This window comes from Sphaeramia orbicularis, chromosome 15 (genome assembly GCF_902148855.1).
Source record: "Sphaeramia orbicularis chromosome 15, fSphaOr1.1, whole genome shotgun sequence".
Classification (NCBI taxonomy): Eukaryota; Metazoa; Chordata; class Actinopteri; order Kurtiformes; family Apogonidae; genus Sphaeramia; species Sphaeramia orbicularis.
Window position 1 is genome coordinate 18,190,164 of NC_043971.1, and position 17,720 is coordinate 18,207,883.

At 40.1% G+C, this 17,720-nt stretch overlaps 1 protein-coding gene across 1 annotated transcript; it reads right to left on the minus strand.

The window, feature by feature from the left end:
- Nucleotides 1-190: 190 nt before the first annotated feature.
- On the minus strand, nucleotides 191-13,753 carry sfrp5 (secreted frizzled-related protein 5). The gene is made up of 3 exons (XM_030156749.1): nucleotides 12,760-13,753; nucleotides 6,310-6,387; nucleotides 191-1,766 (listed from the first exon to the last, which is right to left on the minus strand). Exons 1-3 carry the CDS (start codon nucleotides 13,316-13,318, stop codon nucleotides 1,438-1,440), a joined length of 966 nt encoding a protein of 321 aa, XP_030012609.1. The 5' UTR covers nucleotides 13,319-13,753; the 3' UTR covers nucleotides 191-1,437.
- Between the last annotated feature and the right edge of the window lie 3,967 nt (nucleotides 13,754-17,720).

Here is a 17,720-nt window from a genome sequence, read left to right on the forward strand (position 1 = left end):
TCACGAAAGTCTCCAGCACCTTTAAAACAAAACAGACAAAAATTGAGAGTATACCCACTTGTTCAGGGACCACTACACCACTGTCCACATTGACCCATGATATGGATGCCAGTGCAGTAATTCACCCTATGAATGCATGCATGTGCAGATGAACATGATAGTAATAAAGAAATGGCACATTTTGAACAGGTTTTCTTTATAAAAATTTCAAATATATTTTATTCATTTACTTTTTTGTAAAACAAAGATGTATTTCAGTAACAGGACTACTTACAGGTTAACTGATTAGAAAATATTGTCAAAGTTAAATCTTATCTCTTATTGCTAATGTGAATTCAATTGCTATGTCTGTATGTAAGATTTCTGTTTTCATACCATAGGAGTTTAACTGAAGACAATTAAAAAATTAAGTAAAAAAAAAAAGAAACATGTGAAGAGTGATAGTGAAAAATAGTGAGTACCAGAGACTTATCAACCCAACATTGTTGGTTCTGTCCAGAGTCTCTTTCTCTCTCTCTTTATGTCTTTCTTTCTTCTCTCCACTGGTTTTCATCTCTGCCTTATTTCATTCTCTCTCCATTTCAAAAAGCAAAAAATAAACAAATATTCAAGTTTCCCTCTGTCAGGTCACGAAGTGGTGCTGAACAAAGTCAGTGGAAGCACCATCCAGTCCATCAGTCTGCCTCTCTTCGCTGCGTCTCACTCCATCGGCCTTCTTTCCCAGCAGGGATAAAAGAAAAAAAGCCCTGTTTCTAATGATCTAGTATTCTTCTGAATTACCTACTTTTTACATTATTAAAACATACAGTTAAGTGGATCATCTACATTTTTTCTGCTTTGATGTCGTTCCTGGGAGCTCTGTGCCAGCATGTGTACTGGCCCATTGCACAGCCCACATGTAGCATATCATTTTTCTCAGCTCTTTTTACTTAGAAAGAAACCCTCCCCTTCCACTTGGCTCCATTTCCACTCAAATCATTACATAATCAGACATATTTTCCTGCCTCAGATCTTTAACCTCCCATTTTTATTTATCTGTGCTGCTCTCTAATTGATCTGGATTGATCGGTTGATTAGCTCGACTATTATCAGAAGAGGAAAATACAGGATGTTTCTATTAAACTGATGGGAGATTGTTTTCTTTACAAAGATCTCCCAAAAAAATTCAAACCAATAGCTGTATAAATTAAACATTTAGATAAAGTTATGGAATGTGAAGCTTTTCCTCTTTTAGTTAATATTTCTGATCCCTCTAAGTGGATCAGAACTATCTCTTTTACAACCTGATTCGTGTTAAAGCGGAAAAAATAAAAGCTTGACCACCCTGATAAGAGATGTTGCAGGCACATAGGATTCAAGGATGTATTGTTTAAATGAGAATCTGGATTTTGCGGAACGGGATGGAATGTAGGGAGCCGTGGCGAAGTCAGTCCTGCATCACTGGAAGACGGTGTGGTAGGTGGGACACTGATGGGACTTCATGTACTTGATGGCGAACTTAAGCTCCTTGCTCTTCTTATCCCACTTGTGAATGGACATGAGCAGCAGTTGTTGGTCCACTTTGCGGCCCATGATGAGGAAGTTGGAGCCCAGGCTGTCGAGTTGAGAGCACGGACAGTTGGCACCGTTTTTGATGTACAGGGTCAGCTTCTTCAGGTCCTTCTTCCTGAGTACGCCTTGTTTCAGCACCTTCTTCTTCTTTTGTGCTGCGATCAGCTTCCTGTCACCCTTCTCCTTTTTCACCTCCTTGATTTTCATCTTGAGGGCTGAGGGAGAAGAGAGGAGGAGGAGAGATATTTTAAGTCAAACACACGGATTTTGCATAAGTCACTGACAGCTGCTCTTGTCAACTGACTTCCGCTGCTTATTTCTGCTTTTAACAGCTTTGACATTTTTTTTTTTTTTTTGGGAAGAACAGCGCTGAATCCTCCTGTGCTGAGGAAGTGTCTGGTCTATTCTCTCTGCAGTGTGATTGTTTAACATTTTCAGCGGTGTGCAAAAACTCCATCCCACTGTGTGTGTTTTTGTGAATCAGACCTCGGTAGAACTTTTCGGGAGGTTATTAATAGTTGGAATTGGTTTACAAAGTTAAAATGAGGTTTTATAAGAAAATTGCAAGTCTAGAAAAGATTGAAATTAACACATAAGGATCCAGTGTGACTTTTATGGCAGTTCCCAAATGAATTTTTCTCTCTATTTAACCTTTCCTAATGAATTATCACCATTTATTATAATATTATCCTCTGAATTTTGCATTTTTTTCTGAGTAGTGGCTTTCCATTGGACATCTGTGCAAAACTTTACCGATATTTACTAAATGTCGAAAAAACAGAAGTGTGTAATGTTGGGTTTTCCATTAAATCACAAATGCAATGATTTGTATATTATCACGAGTTGACACGAGAAGTCGTTCCATGAACATGGCAATGAATGTAAATATTGTGTTGATTTACAGATATATTAATTATTATTATATATTACCCCTCTATCCCGTACTGAATTAAAAATGATTAGGTTTCCTGGTGTGTCCACACATACTGCACCATGTTTCTTTTAAAACTGTTCTTCTTCGCTTGTTGTAACGTCCGTCAACATCCGTTTTTTTTATTCATGTGACTCTAGTTGCAGAAAAAAGTCTTTCCATTGCAGTTTTGTGTGATATACCAATTGCGCTATGCATGGAAAACCACCTCTTGCCAGTGCAAAAACTTTTAATTGAAAAGACGGGAGTTTTGGTGAAATTGTCGTTTTTTCATGAGGTCAATTTTTATGTGCAAGTTATATTTGCGCAATTTGTGGGTCAACAAGAAAGCGACTAGTGAAAATCATCTATTTTGCTATGTTTAATTGATTGATTATGCAGAAGTTCATAAAAGCTCAGCCAAGTCAAAGGTTATTGTATCAAAACAGAAAAAACTGAAGAAAAAGTGACATTTTCAGTAAAATACTTCATTAACTGAACATAAACTAAGTGTGTCCATCCACTGTCATTGATCCAACTCCATGGGTTTTGTCGGTGAATCAGTGTTGTAGAAGATGACGGTGTTTCCATGTTCACTACAGAGCCTCTGAACATCCAAATGGGTCATATCTGATAATCATGAAAAGATGACAAACTGCATTTTACACCAATTATTTACATGTATTGATAGGATTAGAGGATGAACAGTTTAAATCAGTAGATGTTTTTGGTTAACGGTGGACATTTGGGTCTTTTCTGGGTTAAAGAATCAGATGTTTTGGGACATTTTTGGAATCATGACTTAATTCTTTGTTTTGCCAGTCTCACTGTTACCTTGATACTTCCTTTTTATATTTTACCTCAAAGGTACGGAACAGGTTTCCTCTGGGTACAGTTTTTAAGATTGTACATGAGGAGTTCCGTTACACCAATCTCTGATACATCAAACCACGAAGCACTGACTCGTATCTCCTGTCGTGCCTGAGGTTTATATATCCATATTTTTACATGTGAGAGATTAAAATTGAACTGCCAAACATTTGAGAGAGGAATTCTCTGGGTGAACATTTTGACAGGTGAAATTAATCATAGACCGGGCAAAAGCACAAGGTCAGTGTGAAGCATCGCTATGTACCCGGGCCTGTTGGAAGATCGCCATTTCACTTCTCGCCTGCTTGTCTACTGTTGCATAAACATCCCTCGGTTCACTCCGATGGGTATACAGTACATGCGAGGTGATAGCATGTTCAAGAAGGAATGTGTGTGTTGAGTTACCCCACACCCATATCTTAAATCACATCCAATTCCTTCCCTGGGTGTGTGTATTTAATGCATTTGCGTGCCTACAAGTCTAAGAGTGTGTATACATTTGTGAATGAACGCATTCATGTATGTGTGTATTTTGAGCAAAGATAGGAAGGATAAAATAACCACCCCCACCTGCTGCGCTTTGAATGCCCACCCATATTCAATCATATTCAGTCACAAGTGATGCAGAGGGGCCCACTCTGTAGCCTGGCCAGTGTCCCTGTGACAAGCTGTGCCAACGTCTTTATACAAACTCTTTCTTTTTAAAGTGAGTTGAGGGGATGTAGGGGTAGAAGCAGATGGAAAGTGAAGGAGCGAGAAGTGTGCTGTCATTTTGAGGAGAAACAGGTTTTCTTTATGCTAAAGCAGCAGCCTCTTCTATCAGCCAGGTGTAGGCTGAACGCCTGTAACCACGGAGACTCATTTCCCTCCCCCATCAACATCTGATGGTACTTTTTATGTTTTGGTTACCTGCATGGTGGATATTTTATGTTTTTCCCATGCAAATTGTGATGAGGCTTCCCCAAAGCAGTGCAAATTCTGTTCTTCCTCTCTCTTTCCTGTGTGTTATTTGTGTACTGATGTTAACAGTGTTCACTAATTGTCATAGGAAGTTAGATATTTTTCTTTATTTAATATTCATAATTCTTTTAAATGTTGAAGGCCTCACTAGTATTGCTGTGTATTGTGTAATCTGGGTTTCACAGTTTGCATCTTGTTGTGCTCTACTCCCTATTTCTAACTGGATTCCAGTGACCCTACCCTCTCTGTGTGTTTTCTACTCTTGTCGTCTGTGCCATGCAGCTGGATGGTACATAAAGGAATGCAAGAGGAGATATGGGATCAGACATCAAAAGTAGTCTGTAATAAAACACGAAGATCAAAATGCTTCTAGGGTGAAAAGTGTCCGAAGACAAATAGGTAACAAGGCGTGAGATCGCCTTATAGAATAACATTGTAAAGGCATTCCTGCCTTGATCTCCAAGTCCATATGTCACAGTTATCTTGACTTCTCTTCTCTTCATCTCTGTGTCTCATTCAGTGACATGCATTCATGGCCAATAAAGTGTCTGTCTATGGCCGGCTATCTTGTTACATATGTAATCATGTTTCATTTTAATGAACACAAAGAATTTGTCTTCTTTCCGATCCAGAAAACGCCCTGCTGTTAGAAGACTGAGATGTGTAATGTAGTAATGAATCAGACAAATGAAGGTGATTTGGTAGTTAATTAATCATGGAGGATGAGTCTTATGTTTTGGCTGCAGCTCAAAGTGTGAGCAATGTGCACAAAGATGCATTTTGTTTCAGGTTATGATTCGTGGGTGTTTATTAATTTATGATTTATAATGGGTCATGTCTTATAGACTACATTCATGCCACTTTAAAGGTGTGGGTAGTTTCCAGAAGATGGATTAGGAATCTTGGTTTCTTTAAACTGTAGTCATCATTTCTCACAAAGAAATATGGTTTTAAAGCTGCACATCATTTCGAATTACACTATTCTCACTAATCAGTACAAAAACAAAACCCATGTTCTTCTTGAGATTTTTGGTCACTATTTCTAACTCAGTGCTCATAATCTTATGACTGGAGAAAATAGTGAACAGCATATCATTTACTGTGAAGACTGGGGCAATAGTCTATGCAAGTGGGAATTCAGCTGCAGCAGAGGACCATGGGCCAAAAGCTGCAATGAGCAGAAATAATGGAATAATTATATTCTGGCTTCATGTGCAGGTCATTACTGTGGTGGTGAAGAACTGGAATGCCGGGAAGTAGAAAGTTTAGAAAATGGTGTTGAATGGACATTAGGGAGTAGAGTCTGTTAATTTATCAATTTATAAGAAAAACAGGGTTATAAAAGCAGGGAGAGTGGTGCAAAAATGAATATGTAGCCTACTTATGTGTGTTCATTTCACAACTTCACAACTTTTACAAATAGTAGCAGGACTACATGTAATACGGTCATGCTCACTCTATAAATATATAATGATGTATGAATGTGTATATCCTTTAGTCACTTTGTACCAGGGCTGAGTCGTGCTCCTCTGCCTCCAGACATTGCTCTGCGTTTCATCACCTTTTTCTTGCAGGTCATTTTGTAATTTATTTTAATTAAGACAAAATTCCACTTGTGAAAGGTGCAAGTTTGTGCAAATCACCTGTCACATTTTTATACAGCATTGCACTGTGTATAATGAAAAAAATAGTCTTGACTGCTGGTTTGAATCATTAGCATTTGTACATCTATTTCCCTGGCCTTCTATGCTTTTTTCACAGACTAATTTATGTTTATTGTGCTGCAAACTGTGAAAGAGGTGAGCCTTTCAGAAAGTACTTTATGTTACTTCAGGAAATCCATCAGCAGTTCAGACTTGTAGATTTCATGATTTATTTGCCATTACGGACAAAGACTTGAGTAACCGCTGTTTTGTGTCTAACGCTTCATACAGGATAACCCTTCTCATAATTATACCTGCTGTCGGTCTCACTTTGCACATATTTAGACCTCATACATTTTAATTATTGGTACTTACCAAAGTCACTGGCGCAGTAATGCTCCATGATGTTATCTGTTTTCAGCTCATTGTCACATGGAGGGCACACCTTGGAGACTGAGGGGAAAGAAAAACAATAAGCAAATAGATTTTCTAATATACAGCCTATGCAAATATCTAACAGTTGAAGTGGGGTCAGCAAATGCGGTGTGTAAAACCCAGGCTGTTTCACTATAAAATGATTAACTCCTGAGCACTTTTGAGGCACTTATTTGAAGCCCCCCTTCCCTTGTCGGAGTCTATTTGCTGTGGAGGGAATATATAGACCAGCAGACTGACTGATGTTTGCCCTGCAATTACACCGGAGAAAATGTTTTTATTCTGGCCGTTGTATATTTTGGTGGTGCAGGCGTGGTCTTGGCTGTGCAGAAGCATAAACGCCACAGCAGAAGCGGCTGAACATGGTGAAAAGTGATTCAGTACACAGACACAGCCAGCACTTAGGCCACACAGCAACCACACATTGTGAAACAGCAAGTGGAAACCAATGCAACAAGTTTAGTTTATTTTTAACTCAAAATTTATGCTCGTGCCTCCTTTACTCAAAAGCATGTTCGGCCTCACCAGCTTTGATACGCGATTTTGTGACAGTTGTATTGTGAGCGGAGATGTAAAACTAGAGATAAGACATACTCCTTTGCAGTGCATCTCATCAAAACGTAACCAGAAAAATTACTTTAGGAGTACTATTATGACATGTAAACTTATCAGATACTCTCTCACAGGTAACTTCACAGCTTTGTATAAAAATTGTCAGTGTTACCACAAAAAGTCCTCTCAAAACTCTCAATCTCTTAGACATACAATGCACCACTTTGTGATTTTTCTCAAAAGGCTCTTCAATATCAAACTTTATTATGACAATTACATCAAAAACTCCATGTAATCCTAGAAGAGCTGTGCACATGTAATATAAGTCCACTTATCCTCAAATCCACACAGGCCAAATGGGAGAACGAGGTTTAATAATAGAAAGGGGGCAGCAAGGAGGTGGTTGCAGCAGGTAGGAGAAATCCTGCCTATTCCACACACTGTGTACATCTACAGGGCAGAGTATTATGATTAGATGGGGAAAACAACACAGGCCTTGTGCTGAGTAAGCAGACTTTTCAGGCTAGCCGGATGACTCCTTATAGGGGAGCTACATTTTTCTGTCGTTCACTCACCACAATATCCCAAATATTTTCAAGTCTCTCCCCCCAAAAGCTTCCTGTTCTGTCTTTTTTCCTCTGTCTTACATATTTAGACACACACACACACACACACACACACATACACACTCATCTTCCAGCCTGAGCACATGGGTTAAGAGTCAAGGTTCAGAGGTTATCACACAGCCCAAACCTCAGTGTCTCGGCAGATAATGAGATGGGTCAAAGTTTAGCTTTATGCTTTGCTGCTCAGGTTGTGGGGAGGTGAACCCCCCTAACCGCTCCTGAGTGTATGTATGTGTGCATGTGTGTCCAAAGGAGCTGAACCATGTTCTTGTGGAGCAACTGCCAGTTTTTTCTCCTCAGAGGGTTCCCGTGCTTTCACTGGCGGGAGACCTGTGAGACCTATGAAGGGGGTCAGGATTTAATTGTTTGGTGCTGACATGAGGACGGAGACATGAGCATAGAAACGCGCATACGTCTATGCGCACACGCAGAGATCAAGAGGTGCCAAAACTCATCTAGATTTGTGTGTTTGGAATGATTTCCTTGAAAATGTTGTGTCTTATTCAGGCTCCATGGTTATTCATTCTGGTTTCGCAGGGGTGGTATGTTGGCAGGAGGCCCAGTTGTGCTGATGCCAGAGCATGTGTCAGGAGAAAGCAGTCCCTCTGTTAAACTTAGTTGAGCTTGGACAGAAAACCACCATTTGGATGCTGCTGAGAAATCAATTAAGCGACGACTGCCCTCATCACGGTCTGGTCTCCATCGGGGAATCACCGTCATGTTCTAATGGGAATCACTGCTGCGTGGCTTGACGTCTTTCTTTTTTTTTTTTTTTTTTTTTTTTTTCCTGGACACATTTCTGCTCAGCAAATATTTTGACATTAGATCATAAATGTACTTTGCCATCACCTCAAAGCAGTTTTGGAATTTTTATCCTGCCGTGCAATTATATTGCGCAAATTATGTTCTAGCTTTGTTTGACTTTGCACTTGACTGCCATTTATGTGTTACTTTTTGTCATTTGCATGCTGGGTTATATAGTTAAAGGCAGATATATTCATTTTCCCTTAAACTGTGACAAATACAATAATATTGTTTCGCTGAGCTGTGAAAGACAAATGAGGAGATGGGGAGTCATTGGGAATAAGAGGAAAGAGATGATTGGAGCAGAGAAGGTGAGGAGGTGGTCTGTTGGAAAGGCCTGCTGTTAATCTTCAAACAGAAAGCCAGAGTGGAAACGATGTACGGCAAGAGTCCAGTAATTTAACTGCACAACTTCACTTAGTCATAGTTCTGAGGTTAATATCACTTTCTCCATTCCTCTTTTCTCCCCTGATGTATTTTCACTCTTTTTGCCTTTATTTCTCTCTTTGCCTTGGTATTTTTAACAAATTAGTCAGGTTGAATGAAAACAGAAAGATACTATAAAATCTTGAGTATAATAAAACAAATCTCTGCCTTAAACTTGCTGGAGAAGACCTGTGCTTTTTAAAGCTTATAATAAAATTCTGAACCCTACTTTTAAAATAAAAGGTCACGTGTACCTGTAGTTTCATTTTTAACTGTTATTTATTGAGCAAAATAGCATCACATTGATATAATCCCTACCTGTTAAGTGGAGGTACACGTATTTTCATGCTTGGGCTCATCTTTTCTCACTTATGTTGCACATTCAGATCATCGTACAAAAGCCAAACACATCCAACAATATCGTCACCTGATCCCCTGACATGTCTTGTACCTCATATCCCTGTAGCCTGAGCACCATGGTGGCTTTTATTGGGAGTACGTTCTTGTTAAAGTATGTGCAGGTCACCATCTCATGCCTCATTTGGACCCTTTAAGTTACGAGCAGCAACACTTATGACATAAAACGGTACTGTGCTGGGGATGAAATGCGGCGTGTGATTTATGTCGGAGGGTCTAACATCTGTTTAAATGCGGCATGCAGACAGACAGAGAAGGACCTAAACATGGCCCACGGGCAGCCCCTGGGGCCCCTAAAACACAGCAAGCTCCTTGCATCTGTAGGAATCCTATACAGAAGAGAAAAAACATTCTCAAAAGGCCTTGGCAGTCTTCTATGCACGGAGCATTGGATCACATTTTCCCTTTCATATAGCAGCCAGGGCCACATGAGTAGCGCCCATTGTGCTGCTAGGGACCTGACAGTGCTGCCTGTCTTCTTTGGCATGGTTGTAACTTACACTAGCCACATCAGTGAGGACAGCGAGGACAGACAATATCTTTCACACCATGCAATTTTAACGACTTTCACCGGACAACGTGCATATTGTCCCGAGGTAATTTGCAGAAACATGCAGTTTACCCCGTGCACTAAAATAGACACAGTGCCTAAATTTATCTTACCTGTTGATTTACTGATGCTGACAGTAGGCAGCATCATTAAATCCATGACATAAAGCTGATGTGTGGCTTTAACTCTGGCTTTTTTTGCTCCCTGGATGCCTGCGCTCTCTTTTGTCAGCAGTCTGCTTGTCTTCCCTGGTATAATATCTAAAGACTTATATTTCAAATAATAACACCCCATGGGCCCCTGTTATACACACACACACATACATACAGGCAAGCTGGCAAATACACACAGACATGAGCTCCAGCACATTCACATACACACACAATGCCCAAACTCATTAACACACACAACCTGAGCTCAGGTGGTGGTGTTCCTCTAAGTTTTGGCTGTGACACACAGGTGGAAAGTGAATCTCACTCTGTACTGTTAGTTTCCACAGGAGCACATGAACCGTGCTATATCATGTAATTGCAGAATAGCTTGGATAGTGTAGGGGCCTCCTGCACAGAGAGAGCAGCAGGTAGAAAAGCACTTGATTCTTGTGATCGATCCCTTAGATTCACCTGGATTACCACGAGACCTCGTATGATCCGGTGTCCTTTGACACTCGGGGTTCCCAGGAAACTCACTTCTAAGAGTGCTTAGCTGAAATTCCTTTTTATTATTGCTGGCTGTGTTTGTGTGCGTATGTATGTGTGTGTGTGTGTGTGTGTGTGTGTGTGTGTGTGTGTGTGTGTATGTGTGTGTGTGTGTGTGTGTGTGTGTTCGAGAGCCAAAAGCTTGTCCTCAGGATGGCCTCATCGGCACATCTGAGAATCTCTGTTTCTTAACAAAATGTCAGTGCCTGCGCCTTCGGGCTAGAAGTGATATGGGTTCACTCTCAGTTTCAAAAACACACACTCATACCCACACACACATACACCAGAATCCATTTAATTTCAGATGTTAAACTCCCTTAAACTTTGATTTATTGTTTAAAAATTCTATTCACAATACTGTCCCTTTTTTTTTTAGCCTTAAACTGCTGAATAACAGTGACCATCTTCGCATTTTTCAACTGATCCCACACCACAAACTGTAATCTTCTCATCTCTTATCTTTACTTGATTAGATAAAATCAACAAACATTTTCCTGTGCGTGTGAGGAGGTGACAGATGAAGTTTAAGCTGTCTGCTTCTCAGGGAGCATGTAAAAGAATGAGTTATGCCTCTGCAAAGCCAAAATGTCACATAGTTGATACCAGGCCTACAAAAACAGCACAGCCATTTTCCCTAATGGAACAAATCAGCTCTGTATGAATACACCACAGAATCCTCTGACAATACTGCCCATTTTTATTAGTTTAGATACATATCACTTTTAAAGTTATGACTGACAGGACTGAGAAGATGTTTTAGCTTAATTTGCACCGTGTCGAAAGCATGTATACAAGAAGTCTGTCAAGATTTGCAAATATATCAAGTAAAGCACTTTTAACAGAATACAGTATGTCAAATTAAATGAACATTATGGTGAACAAATGTAAATGAGAAATGAACGGTTCAAGGCAAGCAGTGGGATAATAGGAATAATAAACCATTTTCTCCAATTCGCTGGTGAAAGCAGAGAGGCGGTCACTTCTTCTACAGCAGGAAGCAGCTTTTCTCCTCCTCTAAGGACTGTCTGCCTCTCTCTTCCCTCTCCTTTCACTCTTTTCTATTCTGCTCTCTTTAGGGACAATCACACTTCAGCCATTCCCATTCTTGCCTGCCTCTCTTGTCCTGTCATGTCGACTAATTAGTGGAAGCTCAGTAATTGGCCTCCTAGCTAATTGGCCTGCTGGCTGCCAGACCCAACAAAAGCAGAGCAGGCTGGGACACAGTGGTGACTGTCCCCCTCCGCTGCCTAAAGACTCTCATCAAATCCCTCTCTCCTCCACTGTGCCCTGACTGCTTTTGTGAAAAGGCTGCTTAAGTAGTCACATTGAATACACACACACACACACACACACACACACGTTACGCACACAATATTTCTCTCTTTATTTCCCACAGCTCACCATTAGACAACCCATCTGTCCTCTTACATGCTGTCTGGGAAAATGCTATAATAGGCTCAAGTTTTGTTAGTTTAATTTTGCAGAAAACACTGGAATGCGGTTCTTCTTATACCATCCATCCATCCATCCATCCATCTTTTTTTTTTTTTATTTCCTGACATTCTGCAGACCAACGTGCATGCATGGCAGGTTGAAACAAGACACTCTCCATTTACTCACTGGTTACATGTTGATTGATTAGACTTTGATAGACGTCTGCTGATAAAGGTGTGCATGTACGCAAGTGTGTCTCCTTCCCAGTTCAGATGGTGTTTAACATCGCAGTCCATTTATCTTAACTTTGTGACTGATCTAGCTGCCGGAGTCTTTCAGTCTCCCGTCTCTCTCGTCTTGCAGTCCGTCTCTGTCCCTCCCTGAGGCGCAACAGCAGATGGCAGGGAACTGTCTTGAACTGTCCACTTAAGCAAGAAACTTTCCCCCTGTAGCTTCGTCCTGCTGCTGCCTCTCTTACTGACCTCCTCTGGAGAATCCCTCACTTAAAGTTTCATCTGTCATCAGCACAATGCGGGGAAAACATATGGGCCTCAGAGCCGTTTTCTGATCCTCACTGTTTCAGTCTCTTCAGGTTTTTGAGCACTCATCTATCTTTGAAATGTTGTGAGTGAGACACATCCTGACATTTGCACTGCAGAGTATACTTATCATGATCATCATTATATTTCTGCTCTCTTCTCTTGCTACATTTTTATATCTCATATTAAACATTGCATCTTTAAGTCTGTTCAAAATGTCATAGATCATACTGACAAAGTGACACCTGATGTTGTGATCTCACTAAAATCAAAGTTATTAACAATATGACACTTTTGTTCTATGTTCCTTTACTACATGTATGCACGTGTGGGTTGCATCCTACCTGGTGGCTGGGTTGCATGGTTCCCTGTGAACTGCATTGGGATGCAGAGGTCATTATCGATGGGGAACTTATCGCAGGTCAACATCTCAGGCCAGGGGAAGCCGTAGGTCTCCATCACCGGAGCACAGCTATCCCTCACTGCTTCACACAGGGAACGGCATGGATAGATGGGCCTGTCCAGACACACCGGTGCAAACAGAGAGCATAGGAAGACCTGGGTATCAGCATGGCACCGTTTGGCAAGGAGAGGCACCCAGCTGCCCGCCTGTTGCTTCACCTCTGGCATGGTCTCATGGTCCAGGAGATTGGGCAGCCTCATTTTCTTGTAGCCCACATTGTGGCACAGGCGCAGGTCAGCTGGAATGTCCACACACTGGGGCTGCTTGGTGTAGAAGCGGCCGTTGTGGAAGTTGTCTGACTGCCAGCTGTAGTAGTCGTACTCGTCTGCGGCCGAGACGGTGAGGAGGAGGAGGAGGAGGGAGAAGAGCGACAGGCCCAGTGCCAAGCTGAAGGAGCCCTGGGTTAATGCCCACCTGGGGCTCTTTTGTCCGTGCGCCATGTCTCTCTGAGCCTGGACCAACAATTCAAGAAGGCTGTATCCAAAGTCTCCAAAAGTAACTCAGTGAAAACAAAATGCAGGGAGAAGAGAGTAACAAGTGGGACAGACGCACAAGCTGTAATCCCTTTTTTTTCCTCCTGAGTATGAGCGCAGCAGATTGAAAACAAAAGTGTTTAATTCCCTTCTTCCCTGGAGAGTCAGCCCTCTAAGCCTCCCTGAAACACCTCCCTGTGTGTGTGTATGTGTGTGTGCCTCAGGTAGTGGAGAGGGAAGGCAGAAGTGAACGAAGGGTAAACACAAGTATAAGACTGGTTATGTTCTAACTTTCCCTGTTTCACAATTTCTCACTCTCCTTGCCTCTCCTCTTAATAATGTCTCCAGCCCTCCTTTGCTCTCTGTCCATCAGTCTGTAGCTCTAATGAGGAGTACCTAGGTTTTAAGAGGCAGTGGTGGCTGCTCTCTGTGGCTGCCTGCCCCCTAGCAGCCACTCAGACCACTCACCTTCCTACTGGCCTCCCCTGGACTCACTCACAACCTCCTCAGCCAATCATAGCCCAGTGGGAGGTTCCTACTGCTCCTCAGGACACTCCCCCTGCCCCTTATTCTCAAAAAAACCCCTCCTCTTAAACAAGTTAACATGAGAGAAAGGGAGTGGGAGAAAACTGTGGCAAGTTTTTCAGCTATTTATTTTTTTTATTCGTCTCTCCCACTTGAAGTTGGAAGCAAATCCACAGTTCTTAATACCACATTGTCACACACTTAGTCATACTATTACTGTCAAACATTTAAAACTACTCAACTTATTAGACTTAGACAAGCTTTATTGATCCACAAGGGAAATTACTTGGTCACAATAGCTCAGTTGCATACAAAAATTCTCTTGGGAAAAAAACAACAACACTAGCAAAAAGCAAACAAAAGGATTGTAAGTGTGAAGAGATGAAAGCAATAAATAATATAAATAGAATATATTAACCATTTCATGCATGAATTATGAGAACCCTAATTAAGATTTTTTTTTTACAGAGTGTTTTTATTCCTCTTTAAGTATGAAAAAAAAAGTGATTGAATTTTTTTTTTATTAACTTATTTTTCATGGAGTTACAAAAATGTCCACTCAGCTGGACATCATGCATTTAATTTTAGAAGCAAAGAAACATGAATTTTTTGACATACTGTGTGAGAACTATGAAATAAAAACATTTTTAGTGCCGCTAATCTGATCTTTTCTCACATTTTAACATACTCTAATACTAGTTATGACTCACTTCATGGAGATGATATGCAAAAAACCCAAAAACTTAAAAAAAAAAAAAAAAAAACTTGTTAATTACAGTCTAATCACAATTACAATTTATTTATTTATTTATTTGTTTTACACTCAAACATGTTAGTGCAGATCACGTTTATCTAGAATGGTAAAGTTACAGTAATGATATGGATTACAGTGTATGTGATGATGCATAAGTGTCCACTGTGTTGGCTGATATGGAACTAAAACAACAAAATCCATGAAAATACGAGAGAACAGCTGTAGAATAACTGTTCACTGTAGTGACCACTATGCATGAAAGGGTTAATAAACCGGAACAAATGTACAGATCTACAGGAAATGGAAGTAAATATAGTCTATATACATACAGGTGTGAAAGTGACTAAAGTGCATGAGTTATTATTTTTTACACTCATTATTCTTATTTTACAATCAAGCACTTTACTCCAAACATAACTTATGTCTGTGTTCTACTGTTTTTATTTTTAACAGCCTGTGCTGGCACCTAGAGTATAAAAACTTAATCACACAAACAAATACACAAGCAAAAACACATAATATATTGTGATAAATAGAAATTTAAGACAACAATTTGACTGAAATGGGAACTGAATGAGCTGCAGTGTGGGAAAGGCAAGATTCATGAGGGACACTTGGAGAGGATTTGCGGCTACAGGTGGCTAGGTGGTTTACCCGTGGTATGTGTGTTATGCTAATGTGTCTGTTGGCTGTGAATAGAGGCACGCTGCCGCTCTGTCTCTTTTTATCAGTGCCACTGACATTGTGAGGGCTTCACCTTGGCAGCAAATTCACCAGAAGGGTCACATTCATATTCAAAGGGCTGGAGCATTGTGAGCAGGGTGCAGAACAGAGGCTGCTGTTGCATCTATCATTTGATCTGTGTTACGCATTATGCTTTTACTCACATACAGGGTGGGGAAGCAAAATTTACAATGAACATTTAGTTGTTTTTTTCTCAGCAGGCACTACGTCAATTGTTTTGAAACCAAACATATATTGATGTCATAATCATACCTAACACTATTATCCATACCTTTTCAGAAACTTTTGCCTATATGAGTAATCAGGAAAGCAAACGTCAAAGAGTGTGTGATTTGCTGAATGCACTCGTCACACCAAAGGAGATTTCAAAAATAGTTGGAGTGTCCATAAAGACTGTTTATAATGTAAAGAAGAGAATGACTATGAGCAAAACTATTACGAGAAAGTCTGGAAGATACTATTAAAGAAGAATGGGAGAAGTTGTCACCTGAATATCTGAGGAACACTTGCGCAAGTTTCAGGAAGTGTATGAAGGCAGTTATTGAGAAAGAAGGAGGACACATAGAATAAAAACATTTTCTATTATGTAAATTTTCTCATGGCAAATAAATTCTCATGACCTTCAATAACCTAAATGGTCATACACTGTCTTTCAATCCCTGCCTCAAAATATTGTAAATTTTGCTTCCCCGCCCTGTATATGGTATTGTGCAAAAGTCCTAGGCCAACATTAGGTCAATTGGTTTAGTAAAGTTACAATGACCCCACATGAATTTTTCAGTATGTGTATTAAAGGGGTCATATTTTGCTAGTCTTTGTTTCTTTTATTTGTGTATTTGGACCCTAATAGTTCATAAAGTTCGAATTTGAACCCTCCAGATGCCACAAAGCTATCTTTATATTGATTCCAGCAAAAATCGAGTGGATTTCTACAACCCATTTCAATTCCTGCTTAATTTGTTACGTTTTATAACTAGCTATGTCACGACATTTGCACAAATAAGGTCAAGACTTCCGACGAACATTTCTCCAAGTACGACATAATTGTTTGTCAGCAGCAATGGTTGTAGTCCATACTGAAAATATGTCCAAACTTTGAGCCAATTACCTAAAATGTTCAGTTGTTGGTTGAACAGGACAGAGCAGCACAGTCAACAACCTGGAGGGGGCGGGGCATGAAGTGGCTCATTTGCATTTAAAGGGCAAGCGCTCAAAACTACCTTTTTTGTGTCATTACTCAGAAATAGGGTTGAAGATGGACCTGTGGAGTTGAATTAATGAAGACTTCAGACCCAAGCATAGCATTTACAGTTTATGTAGACCACAGAGAAATGTTTTAAAGTGCATAATTCCATTTAAAAAAGCAAAATATCACTCCTTTGAGATGCAATTTGAATTATATGAGAAGTAAGTACAGCAGGAAAAAAAACAACTTTTTTTTTAGACCAAAACAGTAACATTATTGTGACCTCCCTTTGCAAGTAACATGTCTTTAACCCTTTTGTTCAGACAATATGAGGTTTAGTGCATTACTTTTCTGATGTTTTATACCAAGTTTCATTCAACATGTGCCAGATATTTCCAACTGTTTGTGCTGCTTGTCATCGGGTCTGGGGTCTTTTAAGCTTGTGCACATACAGTCGCAGAAATTATTAGCCCATCAAAAGTCATCAAAAACAATGGTTATGCAATCAAGTACTAACTCCTGTGTGTCTCATGTAATTAAAACAGACAGAAAAGAAAACATGGAATGCCTAAAAGCACTGTTTTTGGCAGTACAATGCCATAGCTATCAATGTAAGAACTGAAGTGATTTTGGTTATTATCAAGAAAACATGGAAAATGGATAGATATCAGCTCTGAAATTAAACTCTTATGAGCTATTTTTGTTGTTATTATTATATTTGTCCAAACAAATGTACCTTTAGTCGTGCCAGGCATTAAAATGAACAAGAAATTGATGAAAACAAGGGGAGGTCTAATAACATTTTCCGCGACTATTTCTTGTATTTTCTTGTTGTATCTGAAGAGAAGAGAATGATGTGCATGTGCTGTAAATTCCAGGGTAAAGGCTTATATTGTGAAAAGTGTTTGTATGTCCTGTGTTCATCAGGTCGCAGTCTATGTTAAACTGTGGCTGGATACGACTAAGATATGAAGTTAACAGGCATGTGATTTTGGCTCATTATTGTTATCACTAATATCTGCCAGCCCAAACAAGCAGGAAAGGGTAGTGTGTCTGTGAGAGTGTATGTGTTTTGCAAACTGTTGGAGGTACTTGGATCAGAATCACGGACGGTATTGTTCTTTGCCTGTAGCGTAGAAGATAAAATTCCAGAAACAGCA